Here is a 24,578-nt window from a genome sequence, read left to right on the forward strand (position 1 = left end):
TTTAAATGTGAGCATGCAGACTGATAAGGTCTGTATTTTACTTGAAGCACACTTAGCACAAAATGACTGGCAATAAATGTACAACAGTTTTTCCCTGCTAAGAAAGTTTTTGATTCTTTAATTTCAAGTTCATTTTAAGTTCATTTTCAATGTTAACTTTTATCTCACAAGAGGAATAGACGAGAACGAAAGTGACAGGGAAGAAAACGGAATTTTTCCACATTGTCATCCTACCGTTTGTGCATTAAACCCACGAGAAATCAAACGTTTTTTTTCATTTGACACATAACACTATTTGACATAATTTATGGCATTTAACACATTACACAGATGAAATACCAGCTCCATCTTTATCAGAAAGTACGGAAAGCCCAGCAAGAGGTATTCTGTAGTTTACAACATGGAATCGCTCCATTTTAATGCATGAATTTATCCTATGTAAACATGTAATCATTTTAAGGTGGTTTTAGCAGAAGAGGAATTTTCACAACATAGCAACTAAACCTCCCTTTCGGATGTGAGGTCACATGTAGTGTGAATGTGTTTGGATATCCTATTAGGAAGTTACACCAATAATTGTGAGAGCACCAAAGGCTGTAGCTGCTCAGAGGCTGTTGGTTTAGCTTACAAATAAATTAAAGCCCCGCATTCCAGCCTAGCTGGAGAGCTGAAGGTGAATCCAGGGAGAAAAGAGAACTCTCTCAAGCATGTGCATAGACCTTTTCTCCCCCTCCCTGTAGAGCTGAAGCAATGACATATATACTTATGTATGTATTTCTTAGTGCATTTTTGTCTTGTTATAGCATGAGGCATCCTGAATAGCTTTGTCAGCTCCCTGGGGGAAGAGGAAAGGGAGAGTGACCAAGGGACAGAGATTCTGATGTTTCTGTGCACAGGAAAACACATTCTGTGCACAGGAAAACACAGTTTTTAGTTGGTTCATCTGTCAGGACATGGCATTGCTGTTTAACCTCCTCCTGTCAAGGGAGGTTGAGCAGCTTGTGCTGGGCGTAGAGCTCCTCGGTGATCCCGTAGACGCTGGAGATGTGGGGCAAGGCATCGCCCAGCATGACGACGGCTTCCTCGGGGGTGCCCACGTTCATGATCTCCAGGAAGGCGTTGCGCGAGGGCAGCGCGCAGAAGGCCACCGTGGCGGCCTTGCGAACGACCCAGGGGTGGTAGGCGGCCAGGGAGGCGTTGTAGGAGTCCGTGCAGATGGTGGACGTCTTGGAGTCCTCCTGGGCAGTCCTCAGCCCCTCCAGGAACAGCTGCAGCCACCGCAGGGCCCGGTGCAGGCGCAGCACGGTCCGGCAGCCCGAGTCGGGATGCTCCGACCGCCTCTGGATGTCCACCAGCCCGCTGGCCAGCTCGTAGGCCACCATGGACTGCAGCGTGCGGTACTCCTCCTGCCTCTCTCCGCCGCAGTAGCTCTCCATGATCTGTATTTTAGCCACGGCGTCCTTGGAGATGAAGGAGAAGATGGCGCCCAGGCTGTTGAGGAACCTGCCGGCGGGGGGTAAAACAAAACAAAACAAAACAAAAACCACGGGGTCATCAGCGAGCGGCTCCCCCCAGCCCTTCCCCACCTCCTAACTCACCGGACGAGCCCCCTCCAGCCCCGCAGGTAGGGTCCGAGCAGCACCTCCCTGCGCTCCGTCACGGCCGCCTGGAAGGCGCTCAGCACCTCCCTCAGGCTGAAGGCGCCCGCGGCTGCCGCCATTTTCTCGGCCGGGCGCCGCCGCCGCCGCCATGGGCTGGGCTCCGCCGGGCGTGCGCGGAGCTGCTGAGGCGCCGAGCCCCGGCCCTGCCCGGCCGCCCCCTGCTGAAGGAGGGGTGATTTCGCCTTCAGTTCGCTTCGTGCTTTCCGATTTTATTTATTTATTTATTTATTTTTACCCTCTAGGGTGAAGGCCGGCCCCCGCTTCAGCCTCCTGGGTGAGAGGCGGGGGGAAATGGCGGCGCTGAGGCTCGCTGCGGCTTCTCCTTGCTGTGCGGATCCTGTTGTCGGCAGTATAATTCCTGCATAATTTGGGATCTAGAGGTGGTTAAAATGCCTGAGATAAAGGTCACGCCCTTGGGTAAGTCCAATCTGAAATAGGCCTGAAATATCAGAACTGAGAGACGCTGGGTGCCGTGCTTTTCTTAAGGAAGGGGATCGGTGTTAGCATTCATAATTAGAAATAACACGTCCTAGGCCACTAGAGACACATTCAGTGCCCTCCCCTAAGCTCAAGGCCAAGTCAGCTCCCATCTGCTGACAGACCTGCTTGCTTGGAAGGAAGGCTGTAATCCTTTTCCCGCATCAGAAGTGGGCAGAGGATTTTGTACAGCATGTACAGACCTTTAAATGCTTGTCCTTTGAAGTGACCAAATGTTCTCAGAGGTGTCTGATCTGTCTTTCTGTTGGTCCAGGGGCTGGCCAGGATGTGGGGCGCAGCTGTATCCTCGTGTCTATTGCGGGGAAGAATGTTATGCTTGACTGTGGGATGCACATGGGCTACAACGATGATGTGAGTATGATGGGGAAGCCTGAATGTTGTACAGGGATACCTGCGGGGTGCCTGTCCTCGCTCAGCAGGGCTCCTGTTTTGTTGTCCTGCTCTCTTCATTATTATTTGAACATGACCTGATTCATCTTATATGATATGTAGGTAGTGTTAGCAGGGTGTACGTTATTGGGCACATATGTCAGCTGTTGCTGAGAATGAACAAGTGTCACCCCTTCAGAATCTTGCTTTCTTGTGCAAGAGGTACATCCCCTCAAGTATTCCTGGTATAGGAAGTTCCCCCATCCAGCCAACCCTCTTCTTTCCATGGGTTGTGGACTCTGAAGGAAAAAAATATATATATTAAGCAAGCTGTGAACATTCCATTCCTGGTGCTTTTGGTCTTCCATACGGGTAGGGTGTCTATCAGGTACACTAATGTAGTCTCCGACCTGTTGCAGTTTTGTCTTGAGATGGATTACAGCATGTGTTCAGTACTGCAGATGGTTTATGCTATTGTTCTGGTGAATTAATAATTTAATATTAACTGTCCTTGTTTAGTAGTGGATAACCTGCTTTTTTTCTCTTTGCAGAGGCGTTTTCCTGACTTTTCTTACATCACTCAGAATGGAAGGCTGACTGACTTCCTAGACTGTGTGATCATCAGGTGAGAAAGCTTCCTTACCACAACTGAAATGGGAAACAGGAAAGTTTTTTTTGTTTGTTTGTTTTTGGTTTTGTGTGTGTGTGTGTTTCTTTGTTTTTCAAAGAAGGGAAAAAAACAACATGTTGCAGTTCCATCATTCATATTCTGGTCAGTTCCTCTGTGTTGTGCAGTGCTTTGAAATTCTGAAGCAAGATGTGAGAACCAGGCAAGCTAAATTCCCATGTAACATTTCTTTTATCCTTTCTGTCTTTTTGCAGCCACTTCCATTTGGACCATTGTGGAGCTTTGCCATATTTCAGTGAAATGGTCGGATACGATGGGCCCATTTATATGACGCACCCCACTAAGGCCATCTGTCCTATTCTCCTGGAGGACTATAGGAAAATAACTGTAGATAAGAAGGGGGAAACTAACTTCTTCACTTCCCAAATGATTAAAGACTGTATGAAAAAAGTGGTTGCTGTGCATCTTCACCAGACAGTTCAGGTAAATGACCATTTCTGCATAGTCTTGGATCAGACCAACCGAATCGTTGTGGAAGGCAGAGTAATTTTATTTTTTAAAGGGTTTTGCACTACAGCAGTGTTTGCTTGCTTGTACAGGTGGATGAGGAGTTGGAGATCAAGGCGTACTATGCAGGCCATGTGCTAGGAGCAGCCATGTTCCAGATTAAGGTTGGATGCGAGTCAGTTGTATACACTGTAAGTATGTGCAACAGCATTTGTGGATGCTCACATCTCCTTTTAATAGCCTGCTCTCTTACCTTGAGAATATAAATGGATTTCTCTTCTTTCGTTAGGGTGATTACAACATGACACCAGACAGACATTTAGGGTAAGTAGGAAGCTGGGTTTCTATGAATTGTATCTCTTTCAGACAGGACAGTTTTACCATAGCTTCTGTTAGTACGTAGGGGCTTATCAGCATTGATTCTTTGTTGTTTGATGGGAGACTGGAACACTAACTGGTGTCTTTGCTGGAAAGATAAATGCAATTTTGAATTCTGAGAATGAACGGATTTAAATTGATTCCTCAGGATAGACCTTAATGTAATCTTCTCCATTGTACTCATATTAATCCATTTTTAAGGCTGCGTAATAATTGGATTTAGGTGTTTGAAATGCCTTATTGCTGTGGTATTCTCTAATGTGTTTACTTTTTAAGAAAGTGCCAGTCACAACCTTTAACATTCATTTTATTTTTACTGGCATGTATGATAGATTTTCATATTTGTGATATTTAGAATAATATTTTAATGCATTTAAAATAAATAATAGACTGGAAAATTTGTTTTTCAAAATCTGGAGTCGGTGTCTATTCTGAGCTGTATTAATTTAAAGAAAGCACAGCCTGTAAAGAGGAGTCCTGGTGCTGCCATGGAACTCGGAGGTGACTTTGGCCAAGCCAATGCACATTGGTGTTCCTTTGTTCAAGTGGAGTTAGTGATATTCTGCACCCAGGTTGGAGACCTGCAGATGAGAATTTAGATACTATCCCTTAATTTGATTGGCTTTTTAAAAATCCCTTTTGTTTTAGTGCCGCCTGGATTGATAAGTGTCGCCCAGATTTATTAATAACTGAGTCCACCTATGCCACAACTATCAGAGACTCCAAACGTTGCAGAGAAAGAGACTTCTTGAAGAAAGTTCACGAGACTGTAGAAAGAGGAGGAAAGGTACAGCATTTTGATACAAGTGATGTGTTTTTTCTCTGTGAAGCTTCTCATCTCTGTAGCGCTGTGTAACTGTTTAACCAACTCGGGCATCTGTGCATGACCACAGTGAAAAACTGAAGGAGTTTTTATATTGCTCCATCAGTAATTTAAAAGAGAGGGTATTAAACACTTAAACTGTGTCAAGAAGGAAACCAAACTGCACGAATAAGGCAGTAAGGGAAATGCTCTGCTTACAGTTTCCAGATACGGAGGATGAAGGCAAAATTAACTTTATTTGTCTCTTGTATCTGAAGCATCCTCTTAGTCATATAAACTAAGTAATTGAGAATGACTGCTCAAATTACTGCTTTTAAGCTTAATCAAAACTGATTTCCCATGTAGTCAGTCAGGTCTGTCTGTTCAGTATTCTCCTTTGTGCTGTTCAGCGTTACGCTGCCTGTTACCATAGAAGTCCTCCAAGTGCAATTACCACGCAGTAAATGATGCTTCAGTGCCTTGCATGTGGCTGTTTTGTCTGGGTAAGCCTGTTCCAGCCTCGTGTGATTTGATGTGAACAACTTTAGCTAGTCACAAAGCACATGGAACAGATAATGAAAGCATTGCAACATGGATGTGAGTTGCATAGGTCCCGTTATTGTTTTAGGATTTGTCAGACTTTTCTGTTTCTCAGAGCTTAGCCCCTGTCTTTGCTAACATAAAGAAAATGTCTGGGATTCTCTTTTTCATTGCCACCCCATTTAGAGCATGCCTAGTAAAGGACATTTGAAAAAGTCATTTTAATCCTTCACAATCTGCAAATAGGAATGGGAGTTTGCAACACAGGAAAGTTTTACCAGTTTAAGTGTAACTAATTCACCGGTTTCACAGACTAAATCATATCTCAATTGCAGGTTCTTATCCCAGTATTTGCCCTTGGACGTGCCCAGGAGCTTTGCATTTTACTGGAAACTTTCTGGTGAGTGCAGGCTGTTCAGTGTGTGTTCCTCTTTTGTGTCCTCATGCTGTGGTCCTGACAGGTTTCTATGATTCTTTCATATCTGTTTGGTACAAATACTCTCCTTAGTTTTCCTCTTCATGTTGGCTCATGGTGGTGGTTGCAGAACTGTTTCTTTCCATGTATCACTTATTCCCAATGCTTCTGATTCTAAGCAGTAAATTAAACATTGTCTTTACAAGGATCATTCCCTGCTCTGTCCCCAAACACTCGGTCCCAACTGTCCTTCAAATAATTTGATTGCAGCTTTGCCACATTGTAAAACTGTTTTTATGGGAGGGAGATGGGATGAACAAGTGAAGTATTAAACTTTCTTATAAGCAATGTGTGGAAACGGGTTAAAGGTGACTCCACGGTAAGTTAATGCCCAGTGATACAGCGTTGTCCTGATACTGACTTAGTTTGTTGGGAGTATGTTCTGTGCAGAAATCTTTGGTGGCTATGTGGGTTTATGGACTTAAGCATGAAGAGCCAGGATTCTAATGTGGTTCTCGTGGATCTGGATCTCTTCTTTCTACAGGGAAAGAATGAATTTAAAGGCTCCAATTTATTTTTCCACGGGACTGACAGAGAAGGCTAACCATTATTACAAGCTCTTCATCACGTGGACTAATCAGAAAATTAGGAAAACATTTGTGCAGAGGAACATGTTTGAGTTCAAGCACATCAAAGCATTTGATCGGGCCTTCGCAGATAACCCAGGACCTATGGTAGGTGGGCATTAATGAGGGGGTAGAGCAGATCTGTGGTGTCAGGGAGCTGTTTTTATACCTCTCTGTTCCTGGTTTAGGCAAACCAAGCAATCTATGAAAGTCTAAGCATCTTCTACCCCATTAATACAATAAAATAGCAAAAAGCTCTGTTGGAGCCTTGCTGTAGTAAGCGTGCTATAATGGGTATTAGTGAGTTCTCTCTGCAGTTCTAGGATATTTATATAAGTAATGGTATTTTTTTTATTTTTATTAAAAAAAAAAAAAAGGCAACTTTTCTGTGGTGATTCATGACACATCTTTGAATTCCAGGTTGTGTTTGCAACTCCTGGTATGCTTCATGCAGGACAATCCCTTCAGATCTTCAGGAAATGGGCAGGGAACGAAAAGAATATGGTAAGAAATTCAGTTTAACACGTAAGGTTTTGCGTTGATGTCATACATAAGATGGTAAGAACAGAAACTTCTATCAGCGTTGTTTTTCTGGTTTCCCTCTCAGGTCATTATGCCAGGCTACTGTGTGCAGGGAACCGTGGGCCATAAGATTCTGAGCGGACAGCGCAAGCTGGAAATGGAGGGAAGACAAATAGTAAGTTTTGCTCCCAAGGAGGCAGATCACTGGGGAAAGCTTTTAGGAACTTGAGGTGGTAGTTAGACAGCAGATACTTGTAATGGGAACATGCTGCATGCAACATGGGAAATACCTGAGTAACATTTTGATCAGAGTGGAACTAGGATTTCTTCTCTTTGTTCTTCCTACCACTTTATTGCTTCAGAATTCACTGGCCTCAACATTTTGCCAGGGGAGTATTTATAGTAGGCTTGATTAGTCAGATAGACGGCAATGATACGCTTTCATGCAGAAGGGGATTTTGAAACTGATCCCAAGTGTACTTCAGTATTGATTTCTTCTGGCAAATGTGCAACAAGTGTTTTGCTTTGGAACTCTGCAGTTTAGCTTTAAAACTTATTGAGAACTTTTCTGTATGGTATTCAGGCTGCTGATAAGCAGGTTTCTCCAACATCATTTCCCAGTGCAGCTGATCTGCTTCCTTCTTTAAAATAAATATGGTCTGTGTCTGTTCATGTGGGGTATACGAGCTGTGACAAGCCAAAGTGGTTGCTGATTCTCAAAGCCTGTGCTCCCCACCTCTTTCTCTTGCAGCTGGAGGTAAAGATGCAGGTGGAGTACATGTCCTTCAGCGCCCATGCAGATGCCAAGGGAATAATGCAGCTGATTCGCCAGGCTGAGCCGCGCAATGTTCTGCTGGTCCATGGTGAAGCAAAGAAAATGGAGTTTCTGAAGCAGAAAATAGAACAGGAATTTCGTACGTACAGCATTGGTGCTGAAAAGAGTAGAAAGAAGAAGAATGAGAGCTTTAAATTCCCATAATTAACCCAAGGGACCTCAGCAGAGTTAGGAATAGTGCAGTGTACAGGACAGGCTGGGATGGGAAACGCTGCTGCAGCCCTTCTGACATTGTTTATGTTGCAGATGTCAGCTGTTACATGCCTGCAAATGGAGAGACCACGACAATATTCACCAATCCAAGCATTCCAGTAGACATATCCCTGGGACTCCTGAAGAGAGAAACAGCGATAGGTAACGCATTTTCGGCCAGGAATTCCAGCTTTCGTGCCCAGCCACTGCACTGCAGTGTGTTTGTATAGTACTTGTGTTAGGTGGAAATGGTGATGCAGGAGCAGTGGTGATTAACAGCTTCTTTGTAAGAACGTTTTACCAGTGCTTGGTGGTTGAGAAGGGCTTTCTGGGAAATGAAAGGGCTGCTGTGCACATCTGTAAAAAATGCCAAAAAAAAAACACCTGAAAAGACAGCACAAAACTAATGGAACTGCCTTGTTTGCTGTTTGTTCGTTTGTTATGAAAACAAAGTCCAGGTATGCTTTTACTAGCTAGGTCTGTGAAAACTGGAATTCCTTTCATAAATCCAGTGTAAGAAAATTCTTAAAGCCTCTCTTACCAGGAAGTGACGTGGGGAGAGGCAGCTGATCTGTATTACTGGACGTTGTTTCTTACCTCTAGCTGGAGCACTGACAGTGATGTAAGCACCGTGTGCTTTGTTTTACAAAGAACAGGAGAATGAAGATGTGAAGTCTTAGTCTGTGAACCTCAGCAGGGACTTGGAGATCTGATCCATTAAGTCCCATAGCAGTTGTCTAAAATGTGTGAAAAGCAAGCACAAATGATTAACCCTGTTGTCTTTCTCTTCCATTGGCCTTGGTTTAGGGCTCTTACCAGATGTCAAGAAGCCAAAGCTCATGCATGGCACGTTAATTATGAAGGATAACGTAAGTAACATGGACCGCAAGGGGAGAATAAAACCACAGCATGCACAGAGAAGTATCTGACAGTGGATTTGTGCTCTTCCTCTGCAGAGCTTCCGGCTGGTTTCTTCCGAGCAGGCTCTGAAGGAGCTGGGTCTTGCAGAACATCAGCTGCGTTTCACCTGCCGCGTTCACATTCAGGATCCACGGAAAGAACATGAGACAGTGCTTCGTGTATATAACCATCTCAAAGGGTAAGGCCCTTCTTCGCTGTGCTTGGCTTTTTTTCCTCTAGGGATGAATGATTTTATCATTCTTAACAGGCAGAATGAGTGCGTCCTTCTTTCTGCCCTGTCAGCTGTGCCATATAGAGTTAAGAGAAAGTTTTTTTGCAGCCCAGAAGCCTTAACTGCTGTAGATTTCAGCCTGTTTAACAAATATAACCAGAACAGAGGTTACCTGTCAGTAGCAGAGGCGGGTAATCAGCATATGCATTCATGGTCTTCGCCAAACTAGTGCAGTCCGCTGGAAATGTTTGTTTCTGTTGATTTGCTGCTGTCACTGCTGCTTGTGTAGCTGGAGTTAGCCCTGCTTTTGCAGGGAGACCAGTAAGCACAGGATCAAGACAACTAAATTAGCCCCTTCTGTCTTGTTTGGGTGGGGGTGATGCTCAGAAATGCAGCTAAAAGCAGTAACACCATGCTGCTTTGGGGGATTTAACACACAGGGGTGTTCAGCGTGTGTGCACATCCCCTCCAAAATAAATGGAATCCCTTTTATCTTACCAGGGTCCTGAAGGATTACTCAGTGCAGCATCTCCCTGACGGTTCGATAACAGTCGAGTCCATTCTTATCCAAGCTACAGCACACTCTGAGGATCAAGGAACCAAAGTTCTGCTCGTATCCTGGACATACCAGGTAGGAACACCCACGAACACACTGTTCCAGCAACTCTGACTAGTCTTAATGTCTTACAGGCCAAAACTGGCCTAAAAGGTAGGTTGCTACTGCAAAGGTAGTGCGATGCAGTGTGTGGGTGCGTTATAATGCAGGTATAAAATGTAAACAACAGGCAGAAAGCCAGCTAGCACTAATTCATGGTAAAATTAGACATCGTGTTTTCTTTAAAAGCAGAATTTCTATGGCTGAATTTTAAGTGTTTTCAGTGGTTCTTTATTCTTTGCTTTCATGAAAAATTTATTCTGAAAAGAGATCTCGAAGAGGTTCTCTTTGACGAGGGGAGACTTTACAGTGATAAGTTTGAAAGAACACCTTGAAATGCATTTCCATTTTCAAACACTGATGTTGCTGGGTCCAGAAATTATTTTAGTCTATTTCTAGGTAGCAGATTCTAATTTATTGCCCCAGATAGGAAAGAGTCAACTGGAAGATGTCTTTCATTCTGTTTTTTCTTTCCTTTAGGATGAAGAACTAGGCAGCTACCTCACATCCCTTCTGAAAAAGGGACTGCCACAGAGTACATCCTGAGCAACAGAGCAGCAGGCAGAGTGATGCTTCAGAGAAATTCAGATTTTATTTTGTTTACATTATAAAATGTTTTTCTGGTTTTGTTTTAATAAAGGAATTACAGTGATTGTTTATAGCTGCAGTGAGTGTGTACAGTGTTCATCAGTGCTGCAGTCCTCCCAAGAAACCTGTCCCGGACGTCGCTGCAACCTCTTTCGGAGTCCTGAGGAACAAGCTTGGTGCTGCTTACACAGTAAGGTAAGAGATATTCAGCATTCTTTACTCCCACAGCTCATGTTCTTTAAAACCTCAGCAATGCTGCTCCCACTGGGATCACAAAAATAAGTGGAAACAACAGCCACGCACTGACCCCACTCCTGCACTCAACTAAATCCTGGACCGTGTACACAGGACAAAACAGCTCCCTCAGCTTGCAGCTTTGTGGGCAGGGAGTCCCTGATGTGCCACACAGGGTTATCATCAGGCAGCCCTACACCTCCCTGATAGGGGAATAATACAAACCCAGAACTTGAGTAGGCCTGAGAGGTCAACAAATGGAGCTTTCAGAGCTTCACAACTGCAATGCAAAGCACAAGTTTAATATAGACAAGAGTAATAAAGCTCTAAATGTGCTTTTTACCGAGCAGCTTTACTTTCATTGCGGGAAGTATGGATAATAATGGCTGCTAGGCCTTAAAGAAAACTGCACTTCCTAGATGCAGTCTAATAAATTCTCCTCCTCTCCCAATACCATAAAATTTGTACTTAGAGAACTTCCCTTAGTGCTAGGAAGTTCTCCCAAGCCTATGAATGGGACAAAACTAATAGTCTCTCATGAAAAATACAAGATAATTTATCAAAATGCTCAAGAGCAAGGATTTAGTAGCAGTCTTACCAAGCCTTGCCAAGCAGATGAATACAAAAATCATTATGGGTGATAATTTAAAAGTTTGAGCATGTTTTCTTGATGATATTTTAAAAAAAATTCTCCAAGACGAGCAAAATCCAGAGAGGGAGAGGCCTTGCTCTAGATCAGTTGTTGCTGCATGTTGATGGGCAGTGGCTGGCCCACCACTAACGGGTGTGTGTGCGACCTGGACTCAAACTGCACGTGGCAATAAGCAAAGCAAGCCAGCCTTAGTGTAACAAAGGTAATACTGCACACACAAAGCAATCAATGACAAAGCTCTAGCCCTATTACAACATTACGCCATCAGAGACCACTCTCCTTGCTGCCATTCTGCCACACCAACCCTACTCCCTACCTCTTTTGAGGTCTGTGCCATTTCTTATTCCACGTCCAGCAGCACAGCGTAAGTTGGCAACCCAAGCTGTGCAGTGTGCCAGGGCACTGTGCAACATCGTGTGCATTTTGCACTGAAGTGAAACATGGCTGTAGCAGTGCTGAGGTTAAGCACGCTGCTGTGAAACAAGGCCTAGAACCATTTCCATTCCACTCATATCTGCTCAGCAGTCTTGTGTGCCTGTAGGCCAGTAACGCATACGTACTGTGGTAATGTCTGGGCACAGCATGGGAAGGAATAGAGCAGTGAGTCTGTGTGGCTGGTACCAAAATCGCATCCTTTCAAGTCAACCATTGGCTGTTGGGCCAGGCCGGTGGCTTTCTGGTGACTGATAACCCCCAGATGATGAATTCTTTCCAGTCATGATGAAGTCTCATCCTTCACAGGGTGGAAAACTGCTGTTCTCTGAAGTTGGGTGATGCTGTTAATAAATGAGAAAGGGAGAAACAGGTGAGGTGTATCATTTCATGATACAACACAATCACTTTAAAAAAAAAAAAAAGAAAAAAGAAAAAAAAAAAAAAAAAAGCTTTGACCTTTAACCAGAATTGCATGGCATAAGGAGTTTGGCCAGCTCCTGTGTTAACTTTCCTCATCGAGTTTTTAGGGAGAGAGGAGCCTGTTTACCAGTGGTCCTGCACAGGCTTCGCTGCTAAATACTTGTCTATCATCTTCTAAAATTGTGTGAAGAGAGGTCCTGCCTGACTCCACAGGCACGTGACGCTAGAAACCCTGTCCTCAAACACTCAGGAAGCCAATCAACTTATTCACAAGAAGGGAAGAAGAGGCCCTTATTTGGCTGTGGAATGTAGGCATTTGTGAACACAGCTGACTGCAGTGTGCAGCCAGGGCGAAATCACAGGATCCCTCCAAAAAAGGGAAAAGCCAAGGAGGCCTGCAGGAACCCTCTCAGCTTTCAGGGTTAGCACCAGGCAGGAGGCTGGTTTCCTTTATGTAACCATTTCCCTGTGTTCTACCAACCCCAAAGTGAAACAAAAGGAGGCCCCAACTCCAACGTACATGACCACAGTACGTCTCACCACATCCAGTCTAGGACTACAGGCAAACACAGCTCCTCTCAGTACTGTCCTAGCTGGATAACAAAAACACAGCTGCGAGGCACTTCCCTCCAGTGCTACCCTGACAGAATGGCAGGTTTCACAGGTTTGGCTTGAAAACAATTGGAAAGACAAATGCTCTACTTACCTTAAGTAGGTCAGTTGACAGCAGTTCTGGGGTTTTTATTTCCCTGTGTCTCGTGCAGTTTGTAAACGTAGGAGTACTCCCCCAGTTTCTGGTCGTAGATGGTGTACACCATTTTAGTCCTGAATCTGAGCCTGAAGTTGAAGCGCCAGTGCTTGCTGGAGGAGGTGAAGTAGTACAGGAAGGGGTTGAGGCAGCAGTTGAAACTCACCAGGGCTAAGGTGACCCGCCGCATTTTGTAGATCAGGATGGTGAGCGCCTCGTTCTGGATGAGCTGGATTCTCATCAAGAAGTGGAGCAAGTGGGTGAGGTGATACGGGAGGAAACACAAAACACAAATGAACAGGATGATGTAGATGGTCCTCAGCGCCTTCCTCTTGCGAATGCTGTGCTTGATCCGGGAGATCCTCCTCGCGATCAGGGGGTAGCAGATCAGAATGATGGAAAAGGGGATCACGAATCCAAAAACTAAGGCCAGGATGTTGTAAGGCGCCATGCGCTGAGTCCAGCTGCTGGTCGTGAAGTTCTCAAAGCACGCTGTCACATTCCCTGCACCCCTGTTATGCAGGGGCCCGCCGAGGACGAGCGGCACCATGATGCTCACAGCCACCAGCCACAGGACTGTGACCACCACCACGTAGTGGGCGGCCTTGATCTGGATGTAGGTGAAGGGGTGCAGCACCGCCACGTACCGATCGATGCAGATGCAGGTGAACAAGGCGATGCTTAGGCAGATGTTGATGTAGTACAACGTGCCCGTTACCCTACAAGCCACATCGCCAAAGATCCAGTCGTTCCGATGCAGATGGTAATTAATTTTAAAAGGCAGCACGCAAACAAACAAGGTGTCTACCAGGGCTAGGTTAATCATGTATATGTAGGAAGGAGAGGTGTGCTTCACTTTGCAAGAGAGGAGGTACAGAGCTAAGACATTTTCTACCAGTCCCAGCACAAACACAACGCTGTAGATGACAACAAACAAGGGATACTGGAAGTCTGCTTCCAAGCTGAATTTGGAACTGCTGTTGCCAGCTGTCTCATTGGAGATTCCTTCAGTCCAGGCAATATCTGCCATGATTTCTGTTGGAGAAGGGGTGTAAGAATATCCAACACCAGATAAAATCTTAAGCCATCCCTTACCTCACGAGGTTCTTGAGTTTGAGGCTTTATTTCATCTCACGTGGTTAAGCAATAACACTAATCAAAGCAGAGATGGTGAGGCTGGGGAAATCTTGGTTTTAAGCAGCTGTGCTTGGTGAAGTCAGATGGAAAGCGGTGTTGCTGAAAGAAAGAATATTTTTTAAAAACATAAGCATTTAAAATTACAAAGTAGCCCAATTATTTACTGGCATTTAAAATCAGCAGAAGATGGAAATGCTGAATGAACACAAGGGAGCCCCTGCCAGGTTTGTGTGTGTGTTACCAGTAGGGCGCCTCTCAGCCAGGTCACTCGCATCACAAACCCAAGACCTCTACTCCAGCAGTGTGTTTTTTTTGGTCATGTATTTAAAAATAATCCGAGCAACTAATCAAGAGATAGACAACTTAATAGAAGCCCTTAAAGGGAGTGGAAAAAATTAATCCCAGCTCCAATACCCAAGAAGTGTCTAAGGGTGAGCCATTAAAGATGAACACAAAGGTCGTTAGGTGCTTTCCAAAGGAAATGCTGAAATTGCACTTCCTCCCAATACTTGTTTATGTAGTGCAGTCAGAAGCACCAGACACTGTAACTGGAAGGTTAGAAAGGCAAAAAACAGTTTCACTTCAGGTAGGCAACCCTATGCATCTTCCTCCATGGTCTTTCACCAAATAGAAAGGGATTTGCATACAAAGGAAAACTAATATAAAGCCAGGCAAACACTAAGCCACCACATCAGGCACAGAACTTGGAACAGCTTTTTTCTCATTTTTTCCAGAGCAAAAGCCCCCAGACATCTACCTTTTATAGGTTCAAAGGAAAGTGTTGCAATTGGGGAAAGATAAGGCAGAAGCCTGTAAAATGGGCAGAGGGGCCTGACTGACTGCTTCTTACAAGACGAGGACAGCCCTAGGCATTATCAGCCAGCAACTCCAAAACAAACAAACAGGACTTTTTTTCCAACTAGCACCTGCTGGCATTATGGAGATACGTCACAAGATTCTCTAGAAGCCAGGCAAAATGAGTTTTTGCATGCTTTGTACTGACCAAGTGCTGGAGGATGGCAACATCAGATTGCAGAAGGACTGCCAAAACCCAGAGCCGCTCGCATCCCCTGCAGAGCAGTCACACGGCCTCACAAAGAACGTGTTTGCACAGTGATACAGCATTAATATGCTTCCTTTCAGCATCTGTACCCTCACTAAATCCCCTAAAGCTCCTGCCTTATGTGCTAGTCAGCAACTCTGATACCTCAGCTGCAGGGAAGTAACAGGGAAGCCTGTATGAAAACACCCGTACCCCCCAGTACCCACTGCACCTGGATGCAGCCCATCAGGTAACAAGCACCCGTTTGAGCTTAACTGCACCTGGAGTCAGGAAAAGGGAAAGAAAGAGGGGGAGAAGAAAATCACTGACATAAAATACTTCACAAGTTGGTCTTCTACCCATTGCTAAACAAGTAGGCACTGCAGGACACCACCCTGCACATCCGTCTGGTTGAAAATATTTCCCATGAGAAAGGTTAAAGACGTGACACAGTCTCAGGGTACCCATGCGTTTTGCAGGCATGGAGCCAATTTCATCTCTTACAGCACCGTACCACTTCCTTACCTACAATTTTAAAAACCAGGAGTCTGACCAAATTCCAATGCCAACTTTGCTTCACCTGAAAAAAATTATTTTTTTTTCCCTGTTTTACTTCTGATATTTCTTCTAGACAACCCAGAAGCACCTCTGCTCCTCTACAAAGTTACTTGATTTACAGAAATACAGCAAAGCATACATGAAAGTTTACACTGGATTTTGGGTGCATTGCCTTGACTATTATTCTTATAAAAACAAAGCTTTTCTTCCCTTTCAACTCTGAGTCAAGTACAGTTTTTCTGAGTTTGGCTTTAAAGTGTCGCTGCCAAACAAACAGAAAGACAGAACTAACCCTGTATTGTGTGGCCAAACCCAATCAACTGAAAACAATTGGTAATACAACAACAAAAGGAAAAAAAACACAAAACACCCCTGATCATAACGCTCAAGTATTAACAATGGACCCTAAAGAACTGATTCAGCATTCCAGTTTGTACAGACGTATCTACGGACTGCATTTTACGATGTTAATTTCAATTAAAAGTCTTCTGGATTGTTTTTTTAACAGTTGCTCTGGGATTTAAGGAAAAAAAGAAGCAAAAAAACACTGCTGTTCTTTGTGCTAACTGCAGGGCCAGCCAGTGACCACCACCTCCAGCCTGCTGCCTGGAGGCTGTGCCTGGGTTGCTCACTTAACCGGCTTAGATAAATAAGCCCATGGGCACAACAGGTTTTTAACAGAACCAAAAGATGGGAAACATTTGCAGAAAACTCAACAGCAGGTACTTTTCTTCTGCAGCTTAAAAAAACGCCGTGGTGCCTGAGCCTGCAGTAGGAGGCAGCTCACCTAACACCTGAAATGTGAAGGCTGCTTCAGCCTTCTGCCCTGTAAAGCCTCACAATCAATTTAACTGCAAAGGCAACTTACCAGCGCTCAGCTCAGGCCATCGTCTCTTGTGCAAAAGCTGCAGTTGAGTGAAGCTTCTCCAGAGTTGCAGCTCCGAGGTCACCGCGCAGCTCTTCGGTGTAATTTTAACACCAGAGCAACCTGCCCTGCCCGGCACACGGCGGAGCTGCAGAGAGAAACCACAGGAAGCGCAGATGAGAAGCCGTCACTGACATCCCGGGCAGTCATCCCTCTAGCAAAGCGTTCCCACACACAGCGGGGCTGAGGGCACAGCACGGGGCCAGCGCTGGTGCGTGCTGGGGTTCTCTCCACCTACCTGCTGCAGGGGGATTTAGGGCCCCAAGCTGCGCCCCAAAGCCACCCCCGGTCACTCCCTGCCCCCCGGAGCAGGTACCAGAGCTGCAGCCCAGGCGAGGCCCTGACGCAGGCCGGTGGCTGTGCTCTCACTTCCCCTCGCCGGGAAGAAGAACAAGAGTGAGTTGCCATTCCCTTTCAGGCAAACTGGGTTCTGAAAACGTGGGCACACGTCAGGGTTTGGAGCGCAGCTGGGCGAGCTCCACGGCTTGTGGTGAGAAGCCCTGCAGCACGTTACCCCACCCCGACCCCTGGCGAGGCCTTACCAGAACGGGCACACCAGCAGCAGGGCAGCCTCAGCTCTCTGTGGCAGAGACCCCGGATTTCCCAAAGATGCCAGAACTTCAGAGGCTCGGTCCCTGAGCAAATAAATCAGCAAAGAGTCAGCATCCTCCACAGGGAGGGAGTGAAAACTGCATGGAGGCTCTGTCATCTTTCACTCAGTTGTCAGCATTTCTCCCTCCTTTATTTCCCCGAGTGCAGGAGCCTGCATCACTTTGAATTGCCACACAAAGAAACGTCCTCTTACCACTAACAGGGCCGTCTGCTCTGACAAACTGCTCGGCTTTCTCTAGTTCTCCTCTCGTGGATGAAGCAGAGACTAATTATAGTGGTGCCAGGCATCCGAGCTGTGCGTTGCTTCCACTGCAGGGCAGTGTTTGAATCAGGTATCGTTTCTTCTGGAAACTTCACAAGTCAAGACTTTCATCCTCTTTCCTGGAACCCACCACTCTGAGTCATTTTAGAACCCAAACAGACAGAATTCTGGTGTCATTCACGATTAAAAAAAAACACAAAGCACATTACCCAACGCACATTTTGTTGCTTGGGCACAAAAAAAAAACCACCCAAACACAACAAAACCAAAGAACAAACAGAAAAGGACACAGCCCACTCACAAACCAGCTCCCTCTGCCCCTGCCCTGCACGAGGCCCCACAGCCCGCAGGGCACCGCGGGATGCTCTGCACCAGCTGGGGAAGACTCAAGAGTGGCAACCAGCAAACGGAGCCCAGCGGGGCTCCAGCAGCCACCTTCTGGCTACTGTTAGCCCCCGATGGGGCCGAGCCACCCCGATGACTGCCCCAGGCCCTGCAGCCCCAGCTGTGACTATTTCCCTTGGTGAGACAGCTCCGTTCCTGCTACAGACAAAACTGGCTTGAGGTGACCTCTGAAGCCCGTCACATCCGAACCGCGCAGACGTGACTGAGTGTAGTGGGGCGCTGTGAAAGCCGCCGTGGTTCAAGGAAAGAGTGACAGCTGAGGGGAGGAAACGGCTCGTACTTTCGGAGGTGGTTTCTGTAAGGCACTGTGTGAAGCAGCAGCCCTCGGCCCTTCCACTGTGCTGCTCAGAGGCAGGGTGACAGAGGTGAGGGGCAGAAAGGAAACGCGACGTCCGCCTCCGTCCTCAGCCTGCATCCTCCCCGCACACACACCGCAGAAGAAAACAAATGACAGGGAGCAGCCCCGCTCCTCCCACATGTTTGAGCGCTGGGCCTGCACCAGAATTACAGGGAAAAAAAAAAAAAAAAGACAAAAAAGCAGTTAACTGAAAGCAGAACCAAGTTGTCCTTCCTTTCCCCTTGGCAGTCTCGGAGAGTGAGAACAAACGATGGCAGATGGCTGCGGGCAGTCAGGGATGTTTATTGAGCCACCACCACACTGTGTGCCCTGCAGACCTCAGCGCCACCTCCACACCGACAGTCCTTCAGACACTTGTATCCGACACAGCTCCTACTCTCCTGGGGCCCTTGTTGTGTGCAAATCTGAGAAAAAAAATGAAAGAATAAATAAAAACCATTGATTTAGGGGAAAACATGGCACGGGAAGCACTTCAAATCTGTGGTCTTTCCCTGCCTGGGCTCCCTCCACACCGCTGGCGAGGTGTTTGTGGGGATGTGCAGGGGGAAGGGGGACGGCAGGAAGGGTCACTGCTACGACAAAGCAAGCAGCAGAGAAACGGGATGTCAGCCCCAGGGGGACGGGGGCATTTCTGCTCCCTTGGGCATCAGGCCTGCCTCCCACAAAGTCCCCACCTGCCGTTCCCGGACGTCACCCACCGGCTTCATTGTAGTCCACGCATTTTAGGAAGAGTCCAGCCGGCGGAGCCATGGCGTGCGGTGGAAGAGCCCGTGCATCTCTTAGCTCCAGCAACTCCTTTATCTGGCGAGGCGTTAGCTTCCCCTGGCCGACTGCCACTAGAGCCCCAACCATCCTGCGGACCTGGAAAGACAAAACGTGGCTGAGAAGGTTCCTTCCTCTGCTGGGGTTCCTCAACTGTCCCCCCATGGGCAGCTGTTCCCAGTGCCACTGCTTTGCTCCTGCTCCAGATGGACGTTAAGGACACACGAAGGATGCTTTGGCCCTTCTTTTAGATGCCACTGGTGGATCCCAATCACAGCACAGGATCCCAATCACCACGCTCCTAGTCCCTGAGCACGCCCCAGCAGCTGTGGTCACCCCGCAGGGGTGGATTTCTTTCCACTCTGAGCAGGGATCGCACAGGCAGCTCGGGTCCTGTGCCTGCAGTGGGCGCTGCCACAGCATCTTCTGGGGACAAAGCTGGTGGCAGGGAAGGTAAACAACAGGCAAAATGACTCTGCTTGTTGTAATTCTTCCCTCCCTACAGCTGTGGGCATTGTAAAGGATGGGATGAGGGCCTGGAACACAACCTCCAGCACCACTGCTCTGCCCGGGAGGGAGGCTCGCTCGCATCGCACGTGGGAAGAGCTGAGCAGGGGCCGGCTGCTTTCAGAGCCAGCAGCAGCACCCACGCGGCCGGCCGAGGCAGGAAGCTCACACATGCCTGCTGGGTTCACAGCTCCTTAACACATACGTAACTCTTTCCAGGTGGGGGGGACCGTGGAAAGAAAAAAAAAAGCCGAAAATGTAAAAGAAGAAAAAAAAACCAACACCCCGAGTGAGACAACCCACCCGACGCCCCCAAGGCATCGAGGTGGGGTTCTGAACACCTCTGCATGTCCCAGCTTCCCTTCCCTGCAGCAGTTCCAAGCCTTGGCTTAGCACAAACTTGGCACCTGCTCACCTGCTGCACGGGGTTGTGCCAGGAGCGCACCTTTGGGCCGTTCTGGTGGCACAGGGAAGCAGCACAGATCCCTGATGTGTTGTTTTACCCACCCCTCACTAGAGGTCATTGCATGCTGTGCCTTCAGCTTTGATGTCTCAGTGAGCTACACGCAGACTAAGGGCAGGCAGCTGAAATGACCACGGGCTCGGCTAGCCCTGCGTGCAGGGAAAAGCAACACCCACAGGTCCTGAGGCTCTTTAACCCTTTTCTTTTTACAAAAGCCTCCGGATGGCACCACGTCAGGCAGCAGCTACACAACCAGCCTCGTTCCCCCTCGGTGACAGAGCGCAGAAGCAGATGCCCAGGTAGAAGAGGGCGAGCTCACCAAGCACAGCCTGTTCCTGCTGCCCCGACAGGCTGCCAGCTGGCACCGAGGCTGCTGCTGTGCTCGCAGAGGGCATCAGGCTCCGTGCTGCTGGTAGCTGTTTCCTTCTGCACAGCATCACGAAGCTGCATTTCCAGTCTAATGCATTAAATGGGTTAGCAGCCTTTTCTCCTTGTCACCAGAGCATCTGATGAAGCAAATCCCTGCTGCACACCCAGCCTTCTCAAGCATGTTGTCGTCCTTCCCCTGCTCAGATCCAGACACCCACTGTCAGAGAGCCTACAGAGCAGCGCTTGGCACAGGATAAAAACGAACTTGGTTTGTCAAAACAGAATAAAAAATAGCTGCTCGCTGTTCCCACAAAACACCCCCTCTCTCCTCCAAAAACAAGTCCTCCTCTTGCCTACTCTGTCTCCAGAGTGTGACCGTGGCCAGGCCAGGAACAGCCAGCTCCTGATCCACGAAGCTGCGGGGACAGCCACCTCCCCTGAGGACAGCAGCGAAAACCCCACGGGAGTTATTTCAAAGGAATCCCAGGGGAGGCCAGTCAGCATGACAGAGATCCTGCAGCCGTGCCTGCGTCGCTGCAGCAGGTCTGCCCAGCTCTCCTTTGTGCTACGTCGAGGGCTGCTTCATGCTCTGAAGCCAGAAAGTAAAATTCCAGGCGGTCTTTGCTGGGCCCGGTGCCACGCGGCAGAGCAGGAACATATGGCTCTTGGTTTTACCACTCAGCCTGCAAGGACGGAGGTTGTGGAAAACAAAAAAACTTTCCACCCTCCCACACGGTTCTGTGACTTTGCTCCTTTCAGACACAGGCCTGAGATGTTCTGGTTCTGCTGGGGCAAACAGCAAACGTGGAGCCTCGCCTCTCTGAGGCCAGGTCCCTGTATGGCACGAAGCCCTGACAGAACTGGCACTGAACAGGGATGTGACACTAAAAAAACGACCAAGGTACAGCGAGAGTGATCCTGTGGATGTTGGAGGCAAACACGGAGCTGAACAGTACCTGCCGGTAAAGAAACGATTTGCTCTTGAACTTCAACTCCCAGAACTCCAGTCCCCTGAAGGAAGAAACAAAAACAAGCATTTAAAATCACATCTCAGACGTGAGACCTTCTCACGAGAAAAGTACAAACCGCAGCGGAATGCAAGCGAGCAGAGTGAGTAAGAAGCTGAGATCTTCCAGGCCTGCTTCAAAGATCAGGAACCTGCAAAACCACCCGCAGGCAGCTTCCTTTGCAAAATTCAACTGCAGAACCAAGCTGAAATTGCAAGCAGCCAGCAACTCGATGCACAACTCATCCAGCCCCAAGGCTGCCGTGCTTCTCTGCTGGGGACGACTGCGTAGGGCAGCTATGGCTGAAATGGGGAAAAAATAAATCATTGTTCTGAAAGGGAGAAGTAACAATAGTGAGAAATAAAGGAGGCAGAAACCTTTGTCAGAGAGGGAACAATGCAAGCGGATGAGAAAAGCAGATTTGCTGTCCCAAGGGTGAAGAGGGCCACGTGAAGCAGGCGCTGCAGGAAGCCAGGGGCAGTCATTCATTTCCTCAGGCTCGCTCCTGCCCTGCTGGGACAGCCAGGATTCAGCTGCTGTAGGCAAATCTGCCTGTCAGGGCCAGCCCACCGCATACCCCAAGGCGGGCAGGATGACCCCATGGCCCCAACACCCCAAAACTTCAAGTCCCAACAGCCCTGCTCGTGGCAGAGGCCCCGTCTTTGCTCAACGCTGTGTGGGGAGAGAAGCTTTGACAGGAGCACGGCAACATACTCAGGCCCCCGGATGCTCTGGGCACAAATCACATTTTCCTCACCCGAATTTCAAGCATTTAAAAGGGGAGTTTAAGAGCAGCAAGTGATGGCTTAGTGCCACCGCTAAGCTGCACCCAAGCTCCCCGCGATAAAAAAAAATAATCAGTTTAAACTAACAGGATTTGGAACAAAAGGCAGTTATCGATAAGAACACCTCCAGGATGGAAAAGGAGATTAAGGAGCAACAATTCAGCTACAAATCTGAAGCCTTCAGATGAAGGAGAAGCTGGTAAGCGCGACTTCTGCTCCAGCATTTGAAGGCCCAGCCTGCCAGATGGGCCCTTGGGCTGCTGCAAACACCTCCCTGCGAGGACTCTCCCAAAGCCAACGAGCCCAACGCTTCATTGACATTTCCTTCCTTCACACACACACAAAAAAATCTGATACAGGCATTAGGCAGCCACGTAGGAACTTCCCCACATGTCAGATGTACCAATGGAGCCCCAAAACGAGCAGGTTTGGGCTTCAGAAGCTGCACTCCCAATCTTCCACGCTATCAAGCAATACCAGGAGCCACTTGGATCGAAGTACAATAAAATGACAACAAAAGCTAAGTTAACGAACAGTTTTTAAGCCCTCCTTACATCCCACAGCACTCCTAAACCAAAAAGACACAAGTTTACCTTGTGCACCCCAGAACTCTCCTCTCCTCCTCGCAGTGAGCCCGGTACCTGCGCCACGGGGCAGCAAAATTGGGCACAGCTGCGGGGAGGGCACAGCCACACGGTATTTGCCTGGGGGGGTCACAAGGACAGGCTGGGCTTACTAGGGACACCTGGGCATCATGGGCTGCCCGTGGCCTGGGAGGGGAGAGAGCTCTGGGAAGGGCAGGAGGAGGATGAAGCGGGGACAACGGGATGGGAGGTGTCGGAGCGGGGCTGGCAGGAAGAGAAATCCTGAAATTGTCGCCGTAGGGAGCGGCCAGGAGCTGTTTTTTCAGGATTCACAGATAAATCGCTGCTTTTCGCCCTCCCTGCTGTGTGTGTTGGCAAATGCAAAGGCGGCTTCTGCCCCCGGCTCCCTCTGTACGTCGGGGAATGACAATGCTGTGTCACCTCCGTGCGGTTTGCTCTCCCTCCAGCACGATGTATGCGGCACACGGACACGTGCGGCGCGAGGCACGTGCACACAGACCCAGCACGTGGAGGTCACGGTGCTGCTCAGCCCCAGCAAGGCACAAGAGGCAGTTTTTTTTCCAAAGAGGGGCAAAGCCCCCCCTCCAAACTGCACCCACAGCCTCTAGCCAGGGTTCTCCTCACTTGGCGGCCACCAAGCTGTGAGAGGCAGCTCGAGATACTCAGGAAAAACACCACGGAGGCTGTGAAAGAGAACAAGGGGGTTTTCTTTAGGAGGGAAACTTTCTTTTCCTTGTCAATCTGGCTGATAATTTTGCTTACCAGCCAAACCTCGGGCTGCCTTTTCCACTTGGCAGCAGAAGGCAGCACCTTGCCATGAATAATGCATGCTCAGCTCGCGAACAGGTGACAGCAGTCACTGCCCAGGAACGGGGCTAAGGCTCCCAGCACATCCTTAGCATTCAGAGGCATTCTGTAGGGCAGGAACAGCGACTCCACTTCCACTGTTGCTGAGCAACTGAGGTTGACGGAAGGAATCATTTGAACAGTCGGCCTTTTAGGCGGACAAGCGCTCAATTCAGAAGATTGGGTGAAGTTCAGAAAGGAAAGGAAGAATGGCAATGAAAAGCTGCATTATTTCGCTAAGAGACCGTGGTTTATCGTGCTGCGGATTCTCCCCTCCGAAGGAGAAAATAAAGCTCCTCAGATTAGGCTTTGAAAAAAAATCTATTTATAAGCTTTTAATGCTATCAGAGCCTTTCACTGCGGGGATGGCTCATGCTGCTCCTGCAGGGAGAAATACACACGCACCTCGGGCACGTTTGCTGTCTTATTTGCAGAGTGGGCAGAGAAACTCCGAGCTCCACGGCTGCAACTGTCCCCCCAGGGAGTGTTTTACAGATCAGAAGGAACTGGGATGCTGTAAAAAACCCCAACCCGACCAAAACCACCCACCCAGCCTGCCGCAACCACGCTGACCCCAGAGCATTTTTCTCGAGGTCAGAAAACTGGTTTATATTGTTTAATACCTCCTTTGTAACGCTTTGTTAATTAAGTGCTACTTAAACACGTTGAAATGAGGCTTCTCGAAGCCACCCTCGTCAGCCTAAACATTCGTTAAATCAATCAATATCGACACTTCTATAAAAACGCCTTGTTACAAAACACAAGCTCGGCTGCGTGTGTCACCAAGCAAAAATACCCTATCAGCAACAGCTTTGCTGCTTTTCAACCAATTTTTAGGGTTGCTTTCTCTCTCGTGAGTTGTTTTTGGCCTTGTGTGGGATGGATTTCTGCAGCAAGTTATGCAAGGAGTGGCAAATTCATTTTTTTACATGAAAATTGAAGGCACAAAAAAGGTGATCTGAGCCAAATCTCATTGACTGGCCAATTGACAACAGCAGGTCGGGATTGGGGAAGTAACCTGGCCCTTATGCAATCACAGGTGGCCTTGGTGAGACTTAACAACTTATTTTACTTAATACTCACCTTGTTTTCTCTGCC

The 24,578-nt window shown here is 47.7% G+C and overlaps 4 protein-coding genes across 9 annotated transcripts in view; 1 reads left to right on the forward strand and 3 right to left on the reverse strand.

Annotated features, from left to right (window-relative positions):
• Nucleotides 1-1,909, reverse strand: CPTP (ceramide-1-phosphate transfer protein). The gene is made up of 2 exons (XM_084494968.1): nt 1,599-1,909; nt 1-1,503 (listed from the first exon to the last, which is right to left on the reverse strand). The coding sequence occupies exons 1-2, from the start codon at nt 1,718-1,720 to the stop codon at nt 981-983; spliced, it is 645 nt and encodes a 214-aa protein (XP_084351094.1). The 5' UTR covers nt 1,721-1,909; the 3' UTR covers nt 1-980.
• Nucleotides 1,908-10,427, forward strand: INTS11 (integrator complex subunit 11). The gene is made up of 17 exons (XM_084494959.1): nt 1,908-2,078; nt 2,413-2,510; nt 3,080-3,153; nt 3,411-3,639; nt 3,756-3,854; nt 3,953-3,987; nt 4,690-4,828; nt 5,719-5,783; nt 6,343-6,532; nt 6,845-6,928; nt 7,032-7,121; nt 7,698-7,860; nt 8,028-8,135; nt 8,781-8,842; nt 8,930-9,072; nt 9,607-9,736; nt 10,241-10,427. Exons 1-17 carry the CDS (start codon nt 2,051-2,053, stop codon nt 10,304-10,306), a joined length of 1,803 nt encoding a protein of 600 aa, XP_084351085.1. The 5' UTR covers nt 1,908-2,050; the 3' UTR covers nt 10,307-10,427.
• On the reverse strand, nt 10,334-18,459 carry LOC311422179 (lysophosphatidic acid receptor 6-like). Of its 5 annotated transcripts, none has more exons than XM_084494963.1 (6): nt 18,325-18,459; nt 17,305-17,507; nt 17,042-17,134; nt 16,443-16,587; nt 12,796-14,073; nt 10,334-12,010 (listed from the first exon to the last, which is right to left on the reverse strand). In XM_084494963.1, the coding sequence occupies exon 5, from the start codon at nt 13,865-13,867 to the stop codon at nt 12,806-12,808; it is 1,062 nt and encodes a 353-aa protein (XP_084351089.1). In that variant the 5' UTR covers nt 13,868-14,073; nt 16,443-16,587; nt 17,042-17,134; nt 17,305-17,507; nt 18,325-18,459; the 3' UTR covers nt 10,334-12,010; nt 12,796-12,805. The 5 variants fall into 5 exon arrangements, with proteins under 5 accessions (XP_084351089.1, XP_084351090.1, XP_084351087.1 ...); XM_084494964.1 differs by lacking the exon at nt 18,325-18,459 and adding an exon at nt 18,059-18,299; XM_084494961.1 differs by lacking the exon at nt 18,325-18,459 and adding an exon at nt 18,059-18,299 and having other exon boundaries at nt 17,305-17,913.
• The window catches only part of PUSL1 (pseudouridine synthase like 1), a 23,397-nt gene continuing 17,217 nt past the window's right edge, over nt 18,399-24,578 (reverse strand). For both annotated transcript variants that reach the window (XM_084494967.1, XM_084494966.1), the window contains 3 exons: nt 21,194-21,248; nt 18,835-18,997; nt 18,399-18,540 (listed from right to left, as the gene is read on the reverse strand). In XM_084494967.1, coding sequence (XP_084351093.1) covers nt 18,509-18,540; nt 18,835-18,997; nt 21,194-21,248 — 250 coding nt within the window. In that variant the 3' untranslated portion in view covers nt 18,399-18,508. The remainder of the gene's footprint in view (nt 18,541-18,834; nt 18,998-21,193; nt 21,249-24,578) is intronic.

This window comes from Aythya ferina (assembly GCF_964211825.1).
Source record: "Aythya ferina genome assembly, chromosome: 21".
Lineage (NCBI taxonomy): Eukaryota > Metazoa > Chordata > Aves > Anseriformes > Anatidae > Aythya > Aythya ferina.